This window comes from Pleurodeles waltl, chromosome 11 (assembly GCF_031143425.1).
Source record: "Pleurodeles waltl isolate 20211129_DDA chromosome 11, aPleWal1.hap1.20221129, whole genome shotgun sequence".
Taxonomy (NCBI): Eukaryota; Metazoa; Chordata; class Amphibia; order Caudata; family Salamandridae; genus Pleurodeles; species Pleurodeles waltl.
Genome location: NC_090450.1, coordinates 703,740,764 through 703,763,375, shown reverse-complemented (window position 1 = coordinate 703,763,375; position 22,612 = coordinate 703,740,764). Strand labels below are relative to the sequence as shown.

At 46.1% G+C, this 22,612-nt stretch overlaps 1 protein-coding gene across 2 annotated transcripts in view; it reads right to left on the bottom strand.

Moving 5' to 3' along the window:
- The window catches only part of NUDCD3 (NudC domain containing 3), a 204,566-nt gene that overhangs the window by 76,949 nt on the left and 105,005 nt on the right, over positions 1 to 22,612 (bottom strand). For both annotated transcript variants that reach the window (XM_069214287.1, XM_069214286.1), the window contains one exon: positions 11,589 to 11,732. In XM_069214287.1, coding sequence (XP_069070388.1) covers positions 11,589 to 11,732 — 144 coding nt within the window. The remainder of the gene's footprint in view (positions 1 to 11,588; positions 11,733 to 22,612) is intronic.

The window sequence follows — 22,612 nt, the reverse complement described above, 5'->3', positions numbered from 1 at the left end:
TTGGGCGGGCTGCGAGGGCAGCAGGACGTCTCCCTCTCCATACTCCCTTTTGCGTTATATGCCTGGTCACCCCCAGCGACCAGAAGTCAAAATTGATATCCCTCATTTGTTCCCCGGCCTCGGAGCATCGATGGAAAATAAATAAAGACAACACAGTCTTAGCCACGGCCCATCAGACGCTGCCGGCTCGGCAGGGAAGGGGGACATCGCCTCAAAGAACTGCGGAGGCAGTGAGGCGAGCACAGAGCCCCCTGCCAGCAAGAAAGCGCAAGACAACGCAATTAATGAGAAGCAGCGCGATCAATACTACGAGCTCAGGGTGGGCGGCGAGAGGAAAGGGAGACATGGCCATCGAGGAGGAGGAGGGGGAGGGAGTGCAGAGAGCTGCAGAGGAGATACAGGGAGCAGCAGTGGTAGCCGAGGAAAGAAGGCTGGAGGAAAGAAGAAAGCAGGACAGGGAGTTGACTGGAAAAGTCAATGAATATAATGGGTAGAAGATAAGAAGTGCAGAGGGGGTTAGAAAGCGGTGCAATATGGAACAAGGGAGAGGACTGAGATGAAGCAAAGAGGTAGAGAGGGGAGAGAATAGGGCAGAAAAGAAGAACCAGGTAAAGGAGATGTGGTAGGAGGAGTGGAGGCGTGGCAGAGAAGGTGAGGGAAAGGACACAGGAGCAAACGAAACATAGGAAACAGGAAACATTGGGAGGAGAGGAAGAAGGATGAAAGAAGTCAAAAGGAAAATGTAGGAGGAACGGAAGAGAAACAAGCACTGGCAAAGCCAGTAGGTCTCGCCTATACATATTTAATTGGCAATGTGTTTTTGCTATATTGCACACCAGCGTGGCTGCTGTTCAGCATGGCTAAAAGTTAGTGGCGTGGAGTGTCAGAGTGAAATAAGGGAGTAGTGTTGTAGAGTGTACTTGTTGGAGTAAGGTGTCACAGTGGAGTATGGGGAGTAGAGTGTCGTAGAGGAGAGTTCAGTGGCAGAGAGTGTCTTAGAGTGTAGTGGTGCTGAGAGGAGTTTTGTGATTGGTGTGAACTAAGGTAGTCTGGTGGGTTGGACTGCAGAAGAATGGGATGAATTGGTGTAGAGTGGGATAGGCTGGAGTGGGTGTACTGGATTGGATGAGGGTGGATTGAAATGGGATGCAGTGGATTGGATTGGAGTGGCTTGGAGTAGGGTAAATAAGATTGGGGTGGGGTGGGTGGGTGGATTAACTTGAAGTTACAGAACTGAGGTGGGGTGGATTGGAATGGGGTGGACTGATTGGACTGCAGTGGGGTGGAGTGGGTGGATTGGAGTGGAATGGATTGTACTGGAGTGGGTAGATTGGAGTGGGGTGGACTAGACTAGGTGGGGTGAATTCGATTAGAGTGCGTTGGACTGGAGTGGGGTGGCCTTGATGGATTGGAGTGTGGGTGGACTGAACTGGAGTGAGTTGGATTGGGATACAGTGGGGTGGATTGGACTGGGATAGGCTGGAGTGGGTGTACTGGATTGGATGAGTGTGGATTGAAATGGGATGCAGTGGATTGGATTGGAGTGGCTTGGAGTAGGGTAAATAAGATTGGATTGGGGTGGGTGGATTAACTTGAAGTGACAGAACTGAGGTGGGGTGGATTGGATTGGAATGGGGTGGACTGATTGGACTGGAGTGGGGTGGAGTGGGTGGATTGGAGTGGAATGGATTGGACTGGAGTGGGGTGGACTAGACTAGGTGGGGTGAATTCGATTAGAGTGCGTTGGACTGGAGTGGGGTGGCCTTGATGGATTGGAGTGTGGGTGGACTGAACTGGGGTGAGTTGGATTGGGATACAGTGGGGTGGATTGGACTGGGGAAGACTGAAGTGGAGTGGATTGGATGGGAGTGAGGTGGATTAAAATGGGCTGGGGTAGATTGGATTGAAATAGGGTGGATTACAGTAGGGTGGATTAGACTGCATTGAGATGACTGATTGGAGTGGGGTGAATTGGACTACATGGGGTGGGGTAGAGTGAGGTGGAACTAATTTGCATGGGGTGGGTGGATTGGAGTCAAGCCCATTGGATTGCAGTGGCGTGGTTTGAACTGTAGTGAGGTGGACTGGACTGATTGGGACGTGGTGGATTGGGGTGGGGTGGGGTGATTTGGAGTTGGGTGAATTGAAGTGGGGTGACCTGGATTGGGGTACAGTGGACTAGATTTGAGTGGACTGGACTTGAGTAGGCTGGACTGTGGTGGGCTGGAGTGGAGGTGATTAGACTGGTGTGGGGTGGATTGGACTAGTGTGGGGTGGATTGGACTGGAGGGTGGTGGAATTTTTGGACTGGGATGGATTGGAGTAGGACAGATTGTTTTGGATTGGAGTGGGGTTGACTGCGGTGTACTGCACTCGAGTGAGGTGGAAAAGGGTGAGATGGATTGAATTTGACTGGTGTAAATTGGACCGGGTGGATTGGAGTGGGGCAGATTGGAATCGGGCGGATTGTTTTATTTTGGAGTGGGGGAGATTGCAGTGTGGCGGACTGGATAGGGGCAGATTGTTTTGGACTGGAGCGAGGGTAATTGGAATGAAGCAGATGGGAGTGGGGCAAATTGTTTGGGATTGGAATGTGGCAGATTGTCTCCACGGATGTTAGAAGTTAGCAAGGCAATCTAGGGACTCCACCTTCTCCGTCATCTCCTATAAAAAAAAACTTAGGAATATGGCTGGATAGCTCCCTTTCAATGGAAGCACAAGCCAAAATATTGACTAGTTCCTGCTTTGCAGTGCTGAGAACTCAATGAAAACATGGCATCCTACACCCCAAACATGACTCTAAGATCTTCTAATACAGGACTCCAGAGGGTTCCACATATTCAGGGTGGAAGATCCTTTTCCTGCCTGTCCCTATATTATGGAATTCAATGCCAAGAGATTTGAAAACTGAGCTTGATGAAACCAAATTTAGAAAGCTTCTCAAAACCTGGCTCTACTCAATCTAATTTCTTTGGCATAATCAACAGCTGGAAGGTGCATGCTACAACATACACAGCGCTAGGAAGCCTTCGGGTATCTACGCACTCTATAAATACGCATAAGATAACATTGTTTTGTACCGGAGTGGGCAGTTTGTTTTAGATTGGAGTGGGGCAGCTATTTTTAGTTTGAGTGGGACAGATTGGAGTGGGGCAGAGTGTTCTTGATTGGAGTGAGGCTGAATGCAATTAGGCTGATTGGAGTGGAGCAGATTGCTTTGGATTGGAGACAATTGTATTTGTATTTTATATAGAGCTTTCTACCCCTGACGAGGCCAGAGTAGGACAGATTAGAGTGGGGAAGATTGTTTTGGATTGAAGTGGGGCAGATTAGAGTAGGGCAGATTGTTTTGGATTGGAATGGGGCTGATTGGTTTAAACTGGGATTGGAGTGGGGAAGATTGTTTGGAATTGGAATGGGGCATATTGGTTTGGATTGGAGTGGGGAAGAGTGAAGTGGGGCAGATTGTTCGGAATTGCAATGGGGAAGTTTGTTGTGGATTGGAATATGCAGACTGGATTGGGGCAGATATGTTTGGATTGAGTGGGACAGATTGGATTGGAAGAGACTGTTTTTGACTGAAGTGGGACAGATTGTTTTAGATTGGAGTGGGCAGATTGTATTGGACTGGTGTGTGGCAGATTGGAGTGGGGCAGATTATTTGAGATTGGCGTGGGGAAGATTGTTTGGAACTGGAATGGGACACACTGGTGTGGACTAGGGTGGGGCAGAGTGAAGTGGAGCAGATTGTTTGGAATTGCAATGGGGGAGATAGTTTTGGATTGGAGTGGGGCAGACTGGAGTGGGGCAGATATGTTTGGATTGAGTGTGAAAGATTGGAGTGGTGCAGAGTGTATTGGAATGGAGTGGGGCTGACTGGTATGGGGGCGACTGGAGTGGGGCATATTGTTTTGGATTGGAGTGGGGCAGATTCTGTTGGACCTGGGCAAACTGGAGTGGGTAGATTGTTTTGGATTGGAATGGGGTAGACTGATTGGGACTAAAGAGGGGTAGATGGTTCGAAATTGGAAAGGGGCACATTGTTTTGGATTAGAGTGGGGCAGTTTGTGTGGATTGGAGTGGGCCAGACTGGAATGGGGCAAATTGTTTTGGACTGAGTGGGGCAGATTGTTTTAAATTGGAGTGAGGCAGACCGGAAAGGAACAGAATTTTTTTTAGATTGGGGCGAGAGTGATTGGATTGGAGCAGATTGTTTTAGACTGAGAGTAGGAGAGGTTGTTTTGGATTGGAGTAGGGGAAGATTGGATTGGGCCGACTGGAATGGGGAGACTGGTGTGGGGCAGATTGCTTTGGATTGGAGTGGGGCAGACCGTTTTGGATTGGGGCAGATCGTTTTGGATTGGAGTGGGGCAGATTGCTTTAGATTGGCATGGGCAGATTGCTTTAGATTGGCGTGGGACTGATTGTTTAGGATTGGTGTGGAGCATATTGTTTTGAACTGGAGTGGGGCAGATCCTTTCGGATTAGATTGGGGCAGATTGAAGTGGGGCAGAATGTTTTGGATTGGAGTGGCACAGATTGGAGTGGGGAAGATTGTTTTTTTATTTGGAGTGGGGCAGATTGAAGTGGGACGGGTTGTTTTGGATTGGCGTGTGGTAGACTTTTGGGGATTGGAGTGGGGCAGATTATTTTGGTTTGGAGTGTGGGAGATTGTAGTGGGGTGTGTTAGGAGAAGGTTTACAGTGTTGTAGATTGGGGTGAGTGGTTTGGTTTGAAGTGTGGTGGATTGGAGTGGGTGGACTGGACTGGTCTGGGATTATTTGGATTGAGTGGGGTGGATTGGAGTGTGTCGGATTAGATTGAAGTGGGGTGTACTGCACGATTATGTGTTAAAGCATAATTTCGGAATTTACACATAAGACACAGTGTTGCTTTGAAATATTTAGAACAAGATAATCCTCATCTTTTGAGAACAGCGCCCACAAGCAAAAACCAAACAAAAATTGAGCACAAAGTGAGAAAAGAAGTCTTGGCAAAATAATAGAAGAGAGTTAACTATAGAAAATAAACTTTGCAATTTTGTTTGTCCTGCTGGACACATTTCTGCCTGTCACACACCTTCTGCTTGCAGGGTCCTAGAAGTTTAAAGGAAGTACTTTGTTCATGCCAGGCGCAAGAGGGTGGGCACTGATTAAGTTGAATCAATCAGTGCCTGGTCCCTGCTCCCCAGACAGGAACTGAAATTATGTTTGGCCTGTAGTGATCAACTACGAGGCTGAAAAGAAGAATGCCAGGCAAGCAAACAAACGATAAACAGCGGGCAGGCTTCAAGGCCTTTTTAGTTAACAACAGAGTTTTGCAAGCAAGATGCATGTGCTAGCGCATGCTCTCACAGGCTCAATGCTAAAAAAAGGACGGGAGATGAAGAGAGGCGGGAAAGGCTGAATTTAAGGGAAGGGAAGAGGGTGGGGTAGGCAATATGAGGGTAAGAGAAAAGACAGAGAAGAGAAGGTGCGTCTGAGAGAAAGGGACAGACGTGAAGCAGCAAGAAGAATGAGGGAAAGAGTGGAGGGGAGAACACAAGGGAGCAACTGAGGCAGGACAAGTGGCGTCCGAGTTGACTTAAATGTGACTACACAGCGACACTCCCTTGGGTTCCCCAGATTAGGCACTGTTCCTAACCAATCCCAGGAGCTCCGGTTTCCAAAGTAATAATAAGGAGCATTTATCCAACAATTTCACTTTTACATTTTTTGAGTGCTAAGACAAAACCAATTTAGCAGACAGTGGACTACAGGAGAATAGGAACAACACCTCTTAAGAGTTAGGTTGTTTGCTTCGTAGGCCAGAGACTATAGGTCCTGAAGAAGGCAGCTGACCCTACAGGGCGTTTTAGTGCGGCAGAAACATGCTGACCAATATAGGATAAGGTCTTTGTTTCCCAATTATTAATCCCCCTCTTTTTCTTTTAATTCTATCAGGGTATCTCTAAATCAGTCAATGAGTTTGGTTAACCTTTGATAGTTTTAATCTTATTTTTGGACCCCTGGTATTGGGGGGGGAGGGGGGGAGGGCTGTATTTACTTCACCAATATCAGTTTAATACAAAAAAAAAAAAAGAAAAGGAAAAAAACCTCGCTCCCACACTGTGTGGTAGCAGCACACTTTGGACTCATTGGAGTTCAAGGTGTGGGAAGCACGACGATGAAGCATGCCACTTCTTGATGTGGGTGAGGTCTTTATTTTTCCCAGAGGAATTTCTCCTCAGAGTATAATCAATAGTTCAAAATATTTTTTTGCATGGTACAATACTTGCGTCGTGAGGTCAAACGTCTTTGGCTTACATTAGTTCTCCGCCCCTTTTTTATGGAGGGAAGTTATTAAAAGTTCGATGGGAAGGACACAGAATAGAGAGATGTGAAGGTGGGGACAAGGAGCCTCGGGAGTTGGTAATGGAAGAAAGATAGCCCATGGGAACGAAGAGAGGAGAAAGACAGGAGGAGGATATGGAAGAGAAGTGGAGCACTAGGAAATGGCCACTATATAAGGATGACAATGAGAGCGGCTGAAAGTGTCCTGGGGTGCGGTAAAGGGGAGGGAGACTAATCACGGGAGGAACTGAAGGGAACGAGGTAGAAGAGACAACCATAGTAGTAGTAGTGGACTGATGGACAAGAGGAATCCAGGGAAAGCAATTAAGAGGTGGTGGTGAAGGGACAGCCTTTGAAGTGTTTGGCATATAAGATGCAGCCAGAGAAAGGAATGGCTGAGAAGAGGCAGCCAGTGAAGGCGCTAGTGGAGGGGGTGGATCAAGGCCAGCTAAGGAAGGATGTGGTTAATAATGTGTAGTCAGGGAAGGAAGCGGTGTATAACATGCAGCCAATGCGGCTGGGTGGATAAAATACAGCTGGAGAGGGAAGGAGGCAGAGTGGGAAAGAAGCAGCTAACTCACTGGATGGATTAGATTCTTGACTGGGAAGAGAAGAGACTGCCGAAGGGCACAACAGATTTGCAAAATCTGGCGGAGAAGCACTAAAACCCAGTCGAGCAGGATCGGGGAAGAAAGAAGACATTTCTGTCCATTTCAGAGTCCTCCTGTTTTTGAACACAGTCGGACAGGGACAGAAATAGACACATGCACCAAAAATAAAAGTGACCACTAATAGTGAATCAGATAACTATAAAAGTGACCCAGAGGCTTCAAACCAAGACAATTTTGAACTTGTAAAGACAGAGGTGTTCTGCAGGATGTGGGAGACTACATGCGTTTGTGCTTGCTGCAGACGATATTTTGTGATAATATGATGAACCTCAACGGTAAAAATGGGTCCACCATACCATAAACACACAAAAAACGCCCACACACTGAGTTGTCAGACCAGTACGTCAGACACTACCAGATTAACCTGTAGGCCAGTCCGACCTGTTTGCACGATTTAGCCAGGTGTGAGGGAAACTAAGGCACAAAAAACTGACCAGGTCCTGCCTTGGTTTTCTTCCCTCGTAGTTTCTTAGGGGATGACAGAAGGGCCTTGGTTCGGTCTGCCCTCTTGTGGCCGTTGGGTTAACTATGCTAAGCTGCAGCAGTGGATATTGTCATCACAGCAATTTATTGACTCGCAAAAGATAAACCTTCTGATGAGAAACAGGTTATTTCGCTTCCTAGTTTGAATCATTTGCACGAACAAAACAGAGCAGTAGGTGGAATAACGTATAGAAACTCCGTTCTAAAACGTTTTACCGTGATTATTAGCCACTGCCTCTGGGAAAATTCAGAAACAGAAAAATAAACTGACTCGATACTGGCAGGTAAGGGGATCTGAGGGATCTGACCTGTACATGTTGCACACATTTTACGTACTCACGTGTAGGAGGCCAACTACTGTTCGTGATTAAAGGATTCACTCTGAACTAGTCGGAATTAGCATGAGGTAACATCGCCCAGGGTACATTTCAGTTACGGTATCCTACCATTTTTTCCTGGGGCAAATTTTCACAGGAGTCCTGGTCGACATGAGGAATAAGGTGTGAAATAAACGGTACCACTTTCCTTGCATCATTTTCATTACCACCTTCTTCCCCTGTGCATATTTCGTCAGATAGTCCCATGGCACCTTTTTGAGACAATCTTCCCTCTCAAGGACAGGATGCCACTTTTCTGGAAACAAACATGGAGCTATGTCACTAAGACTACAATTCACAAACAATTCGGAGTCTGTTTTGGGCCATGCCAGCAACATAAACCCAACGTTTTGTGGGTTGCCAGGCTATATTCAGACATCCTGTTTGTTGTAAGGTGCACACAGCAGGTTAAATGATGAGGCGGCCTGCTTTCCATACAGACCCAGGACTCTGGACGAGCAATGGTTAGACAGGTCTCCATAGCTTTCAGATTTCCTTAGTGGTCGCCATGGTGGAACAATCAAGGCCTAACTCAAGGAAGGAGGTTGAAAAACGGGTACCAGGTACACTGCAAAAACACACGAAAACTTAAGTGAGGCCTACGATCAGTCACGTGTACTGCTTTTCAAAAAGAATACCTCGATAGTATACACTTGATTGTTAAAGTAATTGAAAAGATGATCTCTGGTCAAAAATCAGGTCTCTTGTCCATGCTTCTGACAAGTCTTGGTCTCACAGTGATTGCAGCTATCACCTATGAAATAGGCAACATTACGCTTAAGCAGGCTCTGTGAAAGCTCGCAGAGCCCGTGCACACCCTATCAGAGGGGCTGGCTTCTAATATTGCAAGACATGGGATACAGAGTCACGACCTACAAAGGAAGCTACGAAACCAAATACATTCATCTTGTAGCTCTGGCTGCAACACAGTGCCTTAGAAGAACAAATGAGGGGTGGGGAATCAACGTTTCGGGAATGTTTGCATGATATGAAGTTGATTTTCTTCAGTGCAATGAGGATACCAGCATATTCCAGTATCGCAATGGACAACTAGAAATTGTCTGAATTTCAAATCCTACACGTGGCGCCGCAATACTCTGATAAGATACAGTGATATTTATGGGCACCTCGACACACCCCACGGCCTGCATCTTGAAAAATTCAATTCACAGTAAAGTTTAATAAAGTCCTCCAGGGCACCTTGGGTCACGCCCACTTGTGGTCACAGCCCAGGAGACCTTTTCTCATCTCTGGAGGCCAGCCTTTATTTGTGTCCATGCGTACCTCTGCTTCTGTAGCTGTACAGTTTCATGGCACGGTGGTCTAAAAAAAACCTGTAGACTCAAAATGAGGGATTTTGCAATTACCAAATATGAGAACCCAGGCCAGACGCTAGATCTCAACACCCCTCCCTCCATGCAGGTCAAACGAGGTTCACAAGGGTGTCTCCACATGCACACTCACTGCAAAAAGCAGGCGGTGCCAGGGTCACAAGCTCTGATTCAATACCACTACAGATGACAATGTGTCAGTGGCAGGTATCCAGCCAGTGCAGAATTGCGGGGAAAGGTGGTGCATAAGGCCACTCGTCAAGTATCACTACTTGGACTGCAAAGCTGCACTTTGTTGTCCTCTCGATCAGCCTGTCACCTACTCTATACCATGGCCACTCGTTGGTCACGTCCGTCACCTCCATAGGGTCTTTCACGGAGGCTGATATTCTCCATTCAGAGGGAACTGAAAAGGTACCTTAGGAAAGGGTCAGCATGAGAATGGGCAGCATGCATGAAAGCTCTCACCAGATCTACAAGAACATTAGAGGGCAAAGTGCAGCACCCTTCAGGAACGCACTTATCAAGTATAGGTCATCAAGGTATTACAACTCTTACTACTGGCAAAAGGAGTCAATACTTGGAGTATTCAAGAAAAACGGCTCCAAAAAACGGAGCACGGTTAGAGTTTCAAATCTGGCCAGTCAGTAAAAAAAAAAACGGGCTTTAAGGGGTGTCAGTCAGTCAAAATATGTTTAGTTAGACCCGACATCGCAATAAAAAATTCAATGCAAACAATTAAAATAGGCAGGACATAAAAACACAATAAAACACATCCAGTCAGCATAAAATCGATATGTTCTAAAACATCGTTATTATGGGGTGAATAGGATGCAGCTCAGTAGAAAAAGTGAAAAACACCTAGTTTTAAGTGCACTGCACTTCCACCAGGGCTTCAAGGGGTGGTGGTGGTGGTAGGGGATTGGTTGTGGGGGGGAGGGGTCATGGGAGGTCATGACCACAGGTTGACTTTCTGCAAGTAGGTTCAAAACTGCAAGAGTGCATCCCTGAAGCAGGGCTCTCAAGCTGCTGAAAAGAGACTCCATCCCCCATTCCCTGACAGAAGCAGAGACTGGGTGTGCTCGTTCTTGCTGTTCTCCCACGCACACCAAGCTTTGCAGCATCATCTGACTATTCTCTCTCTCTCATCCTCTCAGTCGCCCACACATACAATTTTGGAACTTCAACCTGTGAGGACCGGCTGATATTCAGAATCTTCTGTCTTCTCCATCACTGAATGAGGACATCAGAAAATCTCAGGCCTTGAAACTGCAATAAGTGCATCCGCAAGCTTCTATTAACCCCCCTGTGTGCCCCCATGGGAACGACCACTAAAGATTAGAAGCACAATATGTACTGGCTCTGAAGCTCCACATTAAGAGGTGCGAGCGTGGTGGGAAGACGGGGAGATGCAGCTTGGTGGCTGTTCAGAACTTGTTCGGTAAATGAAACAGGCAATAAGATCAATGTCCTTTGTGATGACATGAAAAATAGGTTACACAAGAGAAGACGGTGCTTAGACGTATTGTGTAGCTCCGCTGCAAGATCTGGATTTCCAGTAGGTGTCAGAAAGGGTCAACAATGACGATCAAAGCCAATAGGTATCAGAAAAACGTTACCATGAAGAAGGAAGTGTGATAAAGAAGAAAGATGGAGATCTACAAAAGGCAACGAGCATTGAGGGAAGTTGCGTCGTCACAGAATCATGAACTGTGTAAGAAGTGGTGCAGAGGATTACTTCCCACCATGGTGAGGAGCGGAAAGCAAAACATAAAGAGGCCTACACTGAGGGAAAAGTTGGACTAGCACCTCATTGTTCAAACAATTCCAAGCCTGTAACAAATTAGGACTGCTCCGTTGTTACCACACGCAAAACCCTCCCCAGCAAGCAACCTTCCAAAAGCTAACCTTGTGTATTGCATGAAAAACAAAATTTTGTGGAAAGTGTTCTGGGCAAAATACTGCTGCCTGTACATTAAAACGATTTATTATTACTGAATCATACATTTCTAATTTCTATGTTTCATATTTCATTGACAGCGGTATGCAGCAAAATTCTAGAAATAATGTATGCACAAGTGACTAAGAATACTACCGACAACAATACCGTAACTGTTCTGTGACAGCCTGAGAAGTGCCATTTAAACTGCCACATTCTATTACAGAATAACGACAATCCGGTGCAAAACAAAGTCTCGAGATCAGGTATCACGAGCCATGTGTACAGCAAGTGCCACTGGTAAACGTATCATTAGAGTAAAGGGGCACGGGCATACAGGACATTTGGATGTAAGCAAACAGGCCAGTGCTTTTGGACCTGGAATTGCTGAAACTGTATCATGATAGCCAACCTGAATTAGCTCACTACTCGGTATGGTGTTAAGCAGCACTTACCACCACACACTTTCCAGGTTCTAGGCTCCAAAGTGAGTTCTCGGTGTTGATCTTGTGGATGAGAGGCCCCTCCATTAGTACACGCTCTGAGCTTCCCTCCTTCACTGCTACACGAATCGAAGTGCTGCGCAGATCCACAGACACCTAGGAAGATAAGACGGTCACTTAGAAGCACACAACAGGCCAGTCAAGGTACTCTTATCCTCACTGCCAAATTCAGTTAAGGAAGCAACATACATGTCAGACTGATTGAAGGAATGTGTTTTTAGTCAGCAGCCAAAGAGGTGGCTGGGCCTTTAGAGGGAGATTCACGTGCTAGTGATCTGAATGCTGGTTGGTGCTGTGGAGAATAGTGACTTGTGTATCTAAAGCACTACAAGACTCCAGCCTGTGACAGAAAGCACTGTGAATATGCAAGTCATTATTTAAAAATTGTACATGATATTCTACAGAAAAATGATTTAGACAAAACAAGTGCTTTTAAAGTACATATATTTTAGTAGAACATAATCAGGTTGCATCTAGTGCCAACATCTTCATACTACTATAAAAGGCAAAACTGAGCTGATAACACCCCTACATCCCCTCTCAAAAATAATACATCTTTTTCACCAAGCTGCTTTGAGTGATTCCCACAATCAAAGCATATACTGGATCCTAAGCAACCTTTCCATTTGATGACTAATCAACTGAACACACCTACATTTCTTTTAGGCCTGGTAAGAAGGCCTGTGCATCTTTAGCTCTACGTCCCTCTCTGGTTTCACCGCACAGAAGACATTAGCCTTTCCTCCCCTTCACTTTCAGCCAGAGATGCCTCAAGCTCTGCATTTTAACAACAAGTATCTGCAATGCAATCGGTCTTGCATATTTCGAACAAGTTGTCATCTTTTGACAATAGTGCCCAGAGGCGAAAAAAAAAGAGTGGAAACTGAGAAAAGACAACTTAACAAATAAACTAAAGTTAGCTTAAAAAATAAAACTTTGCAATTTTGTTTGTCTTGTGGGGCACGTTTTGCCAGTTACAAGCTTTCTGTTTGTGGGGCACTGGAAGTTAGAACAAAGTAGTACCTCAATCACGTCGGGAGCAGCAGATGGGCATTAATTAAGTTGAAATCAATTAGCGCTTGATCCCTGCTCTACACAGAGGAACAGAAATGATGCCAGACATGCCTTGACGAATTACGAGGCTGTAAAGAAGAGTGCCACGTAAACCAACAAATGATGAACGACAGGTGGGCCCAAGCCCTTTACTGAACACTACAGTGTCTCACATGCGAGACAGAAGCACATGCACCTGCAGGCTCGACTCTAAGAAGTATGGGTGACAGTTTTCGTAAAATTAAGTGTGGGCACGCCAGCCCCATAGATCCCGCTCACTTTGACCTCTGTTTACATGCAGATTTTCCTTGCTAGAATTAGGGCCCAGATGACCCTTGCTGCACGGAGAAGAAGGCCTAAGCAATACATTTTCTCCTTTACACAGTAGGGCAGGATGCCTGCTTTGGGCCTCAGGCCAAGGTGTTTGGGCCAAGTGGAGTGGGCAAGCTGCTTCGCACAGCTGTACATCTCAATGTTGCTGCAGGTGCAGAGGCACCATGGTCCACCAGTGTGAGGGGCTAACTGTTAGGCCTACCAGCCTTGGGGTTGTCCCCTCCCAAAAACATTTTGCCTCACCTCCTCCATATTTGCTGCACTTACTTTTGTTGGCCTTAAAACTCTGCACTTTACCACTGTTAACCAGTGCTAAGGTGCCTTTGCTCTCTTCCTAAAACATGGTTAAATTGGCTTACACCCAATTGGCATATTTCATTTACTTGTATGTCCCTTGTAAAGTGGTATACTATATACCCAGGCCCTGTAAATCAAATACTACCAGTGGGCCTGCAGCACTTTTTGCGCCACCTACTTAAGTAGCACTTTATAACATGTCCCAGGCCTGCCATTGCAGCCTTCATGCAGTGTTTAACTGCCATGCTGGCTTGGCAATTAAACTCCTTTGCCAAGCCTTAAACTCTCTTTTTATAACATATAAATCACCCCCTAAGTAAGGTCCTATGTACCTCATAGGGCAGGGTGATGTGTAATTAAAAGGCTGGACATGTACTTTTGAAGTTTACATGTCCTGGTAGTGAAACCCCCCTAAACTTGTTTTTCACGACTGTGATGCCCAGTCCTTACATAGCATAACATTGGGGATTCATTATTATATTTAATAATCTGTAATTTCCAACTGAGAGAAGGTATATATATATATATATATATACCATGTTTAGTGCCTATGAAATGTAATTATAAATCCTTTTTTTTTTTTTTTTTTTTTTTTTTAATACCACACAGCAGGGTACAAATCACATCTTAAAATTTATTCAGCTACATCAATACAATTAAGCAGACACACATTCATTGAGCAGTGCAAATAAATTATCGTCTAGACCCTTTGAAGCCATGATGACAATGGGGCCCATATTTTCAATCCCCTTTTTTGAGCAGCCATGCCCTTAGCCGTATACAGGAAAGTTTCTAAATAGTATACAGATAAGGGCCGCGTTAGCCATTGATTCCAAGAAGGGGGGTCGAGTTTCAACCAATTTGATGCAATGCAGCCACGCATTACTGACATGGCTAAGAAAAGAAAGCATTGCAATTGATTTCTGCAAACTGTCTCATTGACCACTAACAACACTAGTTGTGATGCAAGAACTATATTCTGTCCCAGGAGTTTTTCCAAAACTTTTGTAATGGCACTTACAAAACCTAATAAATTTTCACATCCAAAGAACATATGGCACAAAACAGCCATTGTGCTACTACACTGTGGACAAGTGATACCCTCTGTCCTACCCCATCTATCTAACTTAGCAGGTGTATAATATAAATTAAATAGCATTTTATAATGCTGAGCTTGCGGTCCAGTCAACAGTAAAACACGTTGAGCCATGTCTAAAGAATCTAAGACCGTAGTTTCTCTAGCCCCTATCCGCCATCCCCCATCCATGACTAGGGTTCCCAGATCATCTTGCATACATCCAATAATAGCGGATAGAGATTGCTAATAGTACAGCATGCTGTGTTTCCCAATACATCCATTAACCTGATCTCTTCGCCACAAGGATTGCCCTTGAATGAGGTTAGCAAAAAATTACTAATCTGCAAGAATAAAAAAAAATCCCTGTTATCCAGGGACAACTCCTTTTTTAGGTCCTTAAATGTCTTTAATTGCCCACCCTTTTGAAAATAATCACCCAGTTTATGGACCCCATGATTAATCCATCTTAAACAGTAATTACCCTAAAAATCCACGGGAGCATAGTAGTATTCCAAAGCGGCGTATAGTAGCAGACCCGCCCAATGCCAACCCTCCGTTTAGTCTGAACCCAGACTTGAAAAGCAGCCCTGATCGTCTTAAATGTAACTCTTTTTAAATTGCTAGGTTCCACTATTCTTAGAAAGGCACCATCAGCCAAGTCGCCCCAGATCAATGTATATATAGAAGGAGGAGTTTCTACCAAACTTTCGAGATGAGCATAGCGTCTGAGCATATTGTAAGACAGCTGCCAGATAATAGAGCCTAAAGCTGGGGAGTGCCCAACCCCCTCTTTCTCTTGGTAATACTAAATTCTGAAGAGCCCGTCACGTTTTAGATAAGGACCATATAAAACCACTGGTCAAATCCTCCATTTGTTTAAACCAATCCTGCCCTATTTCTAGCAGTATGGTCCTAAAGAAACACAACACCCTGGGTAAAAGGGTCATTTTGATCACGTTACATCACCCTACGAGTGAGAGCTGTAGATTATTAATGCAATGCAGTTCTCTTTCGGCACTAGCTAATACCGGAGCCAAGTTGATAACCACTACTTCTTTGAGATTGGGTGACAGCCTGACCCCCAAATACTTAACCTGCGTCGCCTTACACTCATCCTCTATATCTATCCAAGCATTAGTCAAGATTTGACATTTAGCCTTGTTTCAGAGATACCCTGAGACTCTCCCAAATCGTACCGTCTCTTGTTCTATCTCTGCTATTGCAGCCACTGGGTCAGGGAGTTACAACTGCTATATAGTCAGCATAGGCCAGTATTTTGGTACTTCCACCTACCAATTCCAGTGGCTTAATTACTCTGTTATCTAGCAGTTTCCTGATAAGTGGGTCAATATATAAGGCGAACAACAATGGTGATCACGGACACCCCTGCCTTGTACCCCTTAAGATAAAGATAGGTTCCCACTCCGATCCTGCCACTTGCATTTTGGCCATCGTGTTTCGATATAAATTCTTATTAGCCCTAATGACCCCTCACCCGAAATTATTTTTATGCAGAACTGCCCACAAAAATGCCCAATGCACCCGATCAAAGGCTTTCTCTGCGGCCAGCAAGATCACCTCGATAAGCCGCTTTGCCACTTCCATGGCATCCAATGATGCAATCACTCTTCTAACGTGGTCAGCTGTACCCTTCCCTGGGATAAACCCGTGTTGCCATGGAGAGACTAAATTAATGATTACTGAGCTCAACCTAGTAGCCAATACCTTTGCATACAGTTTTGCATCGCTATTTACTAAGGAGATAGGGCGATATGAACCAGATAGCCGTGGATCCTTTTAGTTTTTTGGAAAAACTATCATGTTTGCCTCCAGCCACGATGAGGGTGGTTGAGACCGTGCTTGCACATCCAAAAATAGATTGAGAAGCTCTTCCCTCATTTCTCCAAAAAAGACTTTAAGAAACTCACGGGGGATCTTATTTGGGCCAGCAGTCTTGCCATTTGAAAGGACGTTGACAGCTTCTCTAATCTCCTTGTCCATCAGAGGGGCCTCTAATTTGATTTTTTCCCCTCCATGCAGCTGTACAACCAAGATATTAGCTAAACACTGATTTATCTCATACTCTTGCGGATAAATTTCTTGTGAATATACTTTCTGATAAAATGCCCTAAAAACCTTTAAAACTTCTAGATTATCACTGACCATTTGGCCGTCTTCATCTTCGAGTGCATTAATACAGCCATTGGTTGTTTTTTGCCTTACTTTCCAAGCCAAGAGCTTACCAACATTTTCACTATACTCATAACATTCCTGTTGATGCGCCAGAAACTTGGCCGCCGCCGTTTCCATATAAGTTTTTGTGATTTCAGCTTTTACCACTGTGATCTTATTTAGAATATCCAACATAGCAGAATCATTTCTTGCCACCTCCCCTATCCGTAGTTCTGGTGAAGCAAGCTCTGCTTGCGCTACCTCCAGCCGGTTAGAGCGCATCCTCTCCTTCCTTACGGCAAACCTGAGAGTCTCTCCTCTTATAGCCGCTTTAAGCATGTCCCATACTATATGGCTAGGGGCGTGTTATGGGGTGGGTTAGGTGATATGAAGGACTCTGAGACTCGAGTATGTGCAAGTGATAATTTATTTAAGAGTTCTTGCAATATTAAATTGGTGTCTTGGTGCGTTTCTCTTCTTTAATGTCTCTCTTGTGGTTCCTCCCAGGTTCCCTTCTTGACTGGCGATGATTCCCCGGTGGACTCCCAAGCGTACCGGAAAGAAAAGGAACGAAAGGGAAGGTAAGTCAGGGTGGATGAGTATCTCTATCGTAAGAGTGAGACTGGAAGAGAGAGAGAGAGAGAGGGAGAGGGAGAGAGAGAGAGGGAGAGGGGGGAAGAGAGAGAGGGAGAGAGAGAGAGAGAGAGAGAGAGAGAGAGAGGGAGGGAGGGGGGAAGAGAGAGAGAGAGAGAGAAAGAGAGAGGGAGAGGGAGAGGGGGAAGAGAGGGGGAAGAGGGAGAGGGGGAGAGAGAGGGAGGGGGGAGAGAGAGGGAGGGGGGAAGAGAGAGAGAGAGAGAGAGAGAGAGAGAGAGAGAGAGAGAGAGAGACGGTTGTGTGTGTGGAAATGGATGAAATCAAGTGCAATTCACTCAGACACTCTTCTGTGCTCCCCAAATAGTGTCTGGTCTCTCCACAACTTCTTAATGCCTGAATTTCAGTTTAGTGCTAGTTTCTGGTCCTTCCTGTCCTTCTCGGTTGCCCCAGCTACTCCCCTCTAAGTCCTCTCAGCTGTTCCCCTCTCAACCCTTCCCTCTCCGTCCCCGCGCTTCTCCCCTCCGTCCCCCGTTTCCGTATTTCTTTTATTCTGTCCTTTAAACAAGGACCGTACCTTGTTCAGCCACGCCCCTCCTGGGACGTGGCGCTGAGTGCGTGTCTCCTCGGGGGTTGTCTTTCTTCACGGGACCTGTTTTCTTGGTGGGAACGTCGGAGTTCCCAGCCCTTCTGGTGTCCCTCTGTTCCTCGATTCTCCTGTTCTCTTCCGTTGCATCGTCAATCTCCTCCTCCTCTTCTTCGTGGAGCCCGTTGTCCACCTTTACCGTCTCTGGAACCCAGAAATCCGGGTTCATGGCGCCGGGATCCGCCCCCATGCTGCCATGGGAACGGCAGACGATTTCCTCTGACGCGCGTACAGCGCCAGTCGGAGGAGTCTGTAGCCGCGTTAGCCGATAACCGGCTACAGGGCAGTACCCTGATTTATCTCCAAAAATTCAGGAATCCAAGCCCTCATATGTTGAACATAGGCTTAATCACCTAGCAGCCCTCTCTCAAATTACCAGGTCCTGACCTGAGGCCCATCATTCCCCAATCGGACTTCCAAAACCAATGGGTTATGATCCGACATTATTCCTGGATGGCGCTCAGTCCATAAACCCTCCTGCAATGTGGCAGACACAAAAAAATAGTCCAGCCTCACTGACTTCTTATGCGGGAAGGAAAAAAAACATATATCCTGGGTCTGCAGGTCTACACTTCTGCCAGACATCAATCATTCCATGATTCAGTACTAATGTCTGTAAAGCCGCAAAACATTTAGGCTTCCTCCCCTGGTACTTTATTTGATCTTGAATATGGTGACCATTATCTAGATGTATATTTAAGTTGCCACATACAATTGCTGGAGCCGGCCAGGACGCAAGCTCCACATTAACAAGGTCCAACACCTCCGAATCATCTACATTAGATCCATAAACTGAGCAAATTGTAAATTTCGACCTTGCAATTAAGCACTCCAACAACACCCATCGGCCAAATTTATCAGTGAGGTTTTTTTAATACCTTCAATGACCTGATACGTGTCACTATAGCTACCCCTTTAGTAGTTGTGCCCTGATTAGTATAAGCCAACAGCCACCAACCAGGAAATTCCAACAGATGCTTCTGTGAGCCTGCAATGTGTGTCTCCTGTATACACACTATATCGGCCCTGAAAGATTTTTGCCCCTCCCATTTTTGTGTCTGTTTTTTCATTGTTTTCACTGTTTTCTTGCTCTCTTGTGCATTTTTTGTGCCTATTTTGCTGCTTTTCCTGCTTCTCTCAGCTTCGCGCCTCATGTGGTTTTCCCGCCGCTGCGTCCCCGCCCCCCCTTGCGCGCCCATTCGCGCTTCCCTCCCGCCTCCCAGCTGCTCCTCCCTCCCACCTCCTCTTCTTAGTGCCCAGCGCCAGACCACCTGGCCTCCGTGACCCCCCCCGGGCACCCGACGCCACTACGACACCAACGCCCTCCACACCCTCAACACCGACCGTTCTACCACCTCCTTCCAGGCCTCACCAAAGCTCACCCACGGACCCTTCTCCTGCCGGAACTGCAGCTTCTCCACCCTCCGAGCCACCACCTGACCCGCCAGAACCGGACGCAACCACCTCAGATGCATCCTTCTGAACACCCGCTCCGTCCACAAGCACACCAACGTACTCTGGGACCTTCTTGTCTCCTCCTCCCCAGACATCGCCTTCCTGAGAGAGACCCTCGCCACCGTCCCACACATCCACAGGACAACAACCGGTGGCAGATCTTTCTCCTACCTCGCTGCTAAGACCTGGAACACCCTCCCGATCCACCTACGTCAGACCAAGGACCTACTGACCTTCAGGAGACTCCTCGACCTGGCTGTTCGAGCCTTAGCAGCTCCCCCTCTCCTCAAGCACCTTGAGACCCTCATGGGTGAGTAGCGCGCGCTACAAATGCAATGATTGATTGATTACCAACTGCTGCTTTTTGCCGTCATTGAGCCCACAAATGTTCATTGTTGCAATTAGCAATTTGGTTTTCTGACCTATGTCCTAAACTGTAGTCTTCTCCTTAACTTTGTCCCCCAACTGTTCTTTTCACGCTCTGCACCCTGCTGAGATCCACTGTTTTGAACCACTACCAAACTGTGTGCCCCCCTGCAAAACCTCCCTCCCCACCCCACCCACAATTGCTTGGCCGTGAGCCAATGCCCCACCACACCGCCCCACCCTAACCCAACCCTCTTTAATGGTAAAGTCTGATTTTTCATCAAAACTTTGAAAATGCCACTTTTAGAAAGCTGGCGTTTTCGTCACCTTGTTCTTTTTGTGTCTGTAGCTAGTCTTGGGTCACATGACTGGGTCTAAGTGACAGACTTTGGGAATTTCCCCACAGACAGTCACATAATAGACAGATTAGGTGTGCCTAAATAGGTCATCTACTGGCAGGTTGAGGGGGCAGAGCTGACCAGAGCCCCACTTGCAACTGAATAACTTTAACTCTGCCTTCACACAAAGGGCATAATGACTCCACATTGTTACTGCAGCCAGCTTGGAGCCAAGACAGGGGAGAAAGGAAAGTCCATGCACTTCAAATCCACTGCCTAGAAGCTTCTTCCACCTTCCAAAACCAGGGTACAAGGGAATACAAATAGAATCTCAGATACCAACTCTTCAGTATACTTCTTGATTTATGGATACTCTGCCAGGAAGGACTGTTGTGCTGCTAGAAGGATGGCCACTCTGCCGGACTGCTGCTCTGAAGGACTTCTGCCCTCTAAATTGCTGTCCTGTTGCCCTGCTGGCCGGTTTCCTTCTGCCTGGGTATAAGGACTGAAACATTACCTATCCTAGGAACTCCAGAGTGACTCACAAGGGCTAGTTTGCAGGCCTTCTGTTCAGAGTCACAGGGGCGCAAAAGGCTTCCTCCATCTTGAACCCGTACCTGGACCCAGCCTGAGTGAGGTCTGACCTTCCAGTGGTGCCCCCCCCAGTCCTGGACCCCTGGAACTGGTGCTAACCGTGGCAAAATAGTCAAAATTCACAGGTGGGGACTTTTTAGCAAACATCTGCTCTGAGAACAAGGAGGAGACCTGGAGCAACCTGCTCTGCTATCCAACCGAGGTGGATTGACCAGCTGGATTCACTTTGCAGCTTCTTCCGCTATGATGTTCTACATAGTAGAAAACCCTTCTCAGCGGTCCTTCGCCAAAAAGTTATTAGACCTTGTAGAACCATGTCCAGCTACAGCCCACTGCTTCATCCCACTGGATCTTTGACTTCCATTCCAAAAAGTAAGAGACTGATTTAGAGTTTGGCAGATGGGGTCACAAAGGAGAAGGATATCCTGTCTGCTGTATTATAATTCCATTTTATTCTATTGGACTCGTAATATGGCAGACGATATATACGTCATGTTTGTGACAGCGAAACCCATCCGCCAAAAAATATAAATCAGGCCCTATGTCTGAACGCAGAAATCTTCACCTCGGCTTCTATCCAAGGCTTTCAGGCGATGACAGTCCCTCTTCGAACACCTCCTGCAGCCTTGCCTCTCTGAACTTTGCCTTTTCAGAACATTTTTCTCAGAAATGTTTCCAAGTCGAAGATAAGCGCTGAGAGGGCCCAATCCACTTCTTGTATCCAAACAGCGCTGCATCACAGTCAGCCATACTTTGAACTGGTCTCAGACGACGAGATGTCCATGATTGGCACTTTTATCTTTTGAGCTCTAGTTTTCACTAAACATTTAAAAAACATAACTCTAATTCTTCCGGTTGGATTTTTGTTGGTTTGGTGTCAAATTATTTATTAAAACGTACTCTATCTTTCTAAATCGGTTTGGGACTTTTCTTGAGTTGTGTTTTCACATTAATACTATTTGTGAGTTGCAAAAATACTTTACAGATTGCCTGCATGTTAAGCCTGACTGCTTTTTGTGCAACGCTACCCAGGGTTAAGCACAGGTTAATTTAGTGACTTTGTGGTTTACCCGGCAAGGGATTGTGGCTGATGCCTGACCAGACTCACACCCCAATAAACCAACAACCACACCACAATTATGGCTATTTTAATATTTTTTCCTTGCTTACATTATGGTCCACTGCATCTTTGCTGTCCCAGTGTTACTTAGGACCTTAGAGCAATGGCCCAAGGGAGGGGGAAATTTAAGCAGAGAAGATACATTTGTTTGGGCCACAGTGAGATGGCGGCGACAGGGGCCACAATAAAATGGGAATCCCATGTTTTTAACAAAGGGCAGAGAAGACAGCCTGCTTGCAATGTAGTGGCTATCATTAGTGTAACAGGTGTAGTGACACTGGGGCCTGGGACGCGAGGGGTCCACTATATCACAATTATGAGTGCTCTACTTTACAAAAAGGGTATGGGGGTTTCATTTTACTGCAAATGTTACGGCTGAGGGCATTCATGTTGCGAAAAGATAGGCAGCACTTTGGAGTTTATTATTTTTACCAGGAGAGCAAGCCTGCTTTAAGATTGGCATGATTGCCTGGGATAGGGGTGGGGGGGGTGAAAGAAGCAAAGGAGACAGCCTTTTTCCTAGGGCCACAGCTATCATTTGTGGAACAAATGGATTTCTTTGGGACCAGGGAGTTTGAGGGGCTCACAACGTCCTAATTATAGGGAGCAGTGTTTTTGATCAGTTTCCATTTTTGTTTGATGCATTTATAATTCTCATATTTATTGAGGATTATGAGATACAGAAAGTACCAATGAAATTATATAATCCCTGCACTCAGCCCTGACCCAACTCTAGTCCCACTCCTTGCCATAACAATTTGAAGGAGGACAACTTCAAGACATTTTGGCTAGTGGGCTCAGAACCAAAAAGTTTGAAGACCTCCGTATTTGATGGAAGAAGTCAACAGCCACCCAGTAATGGGATGTCAAGTGCTTCTCGGTTAGTGGGGTCGACCAGCTCTCATTAAGATGTTACTAAGGGTCCAGATTCAA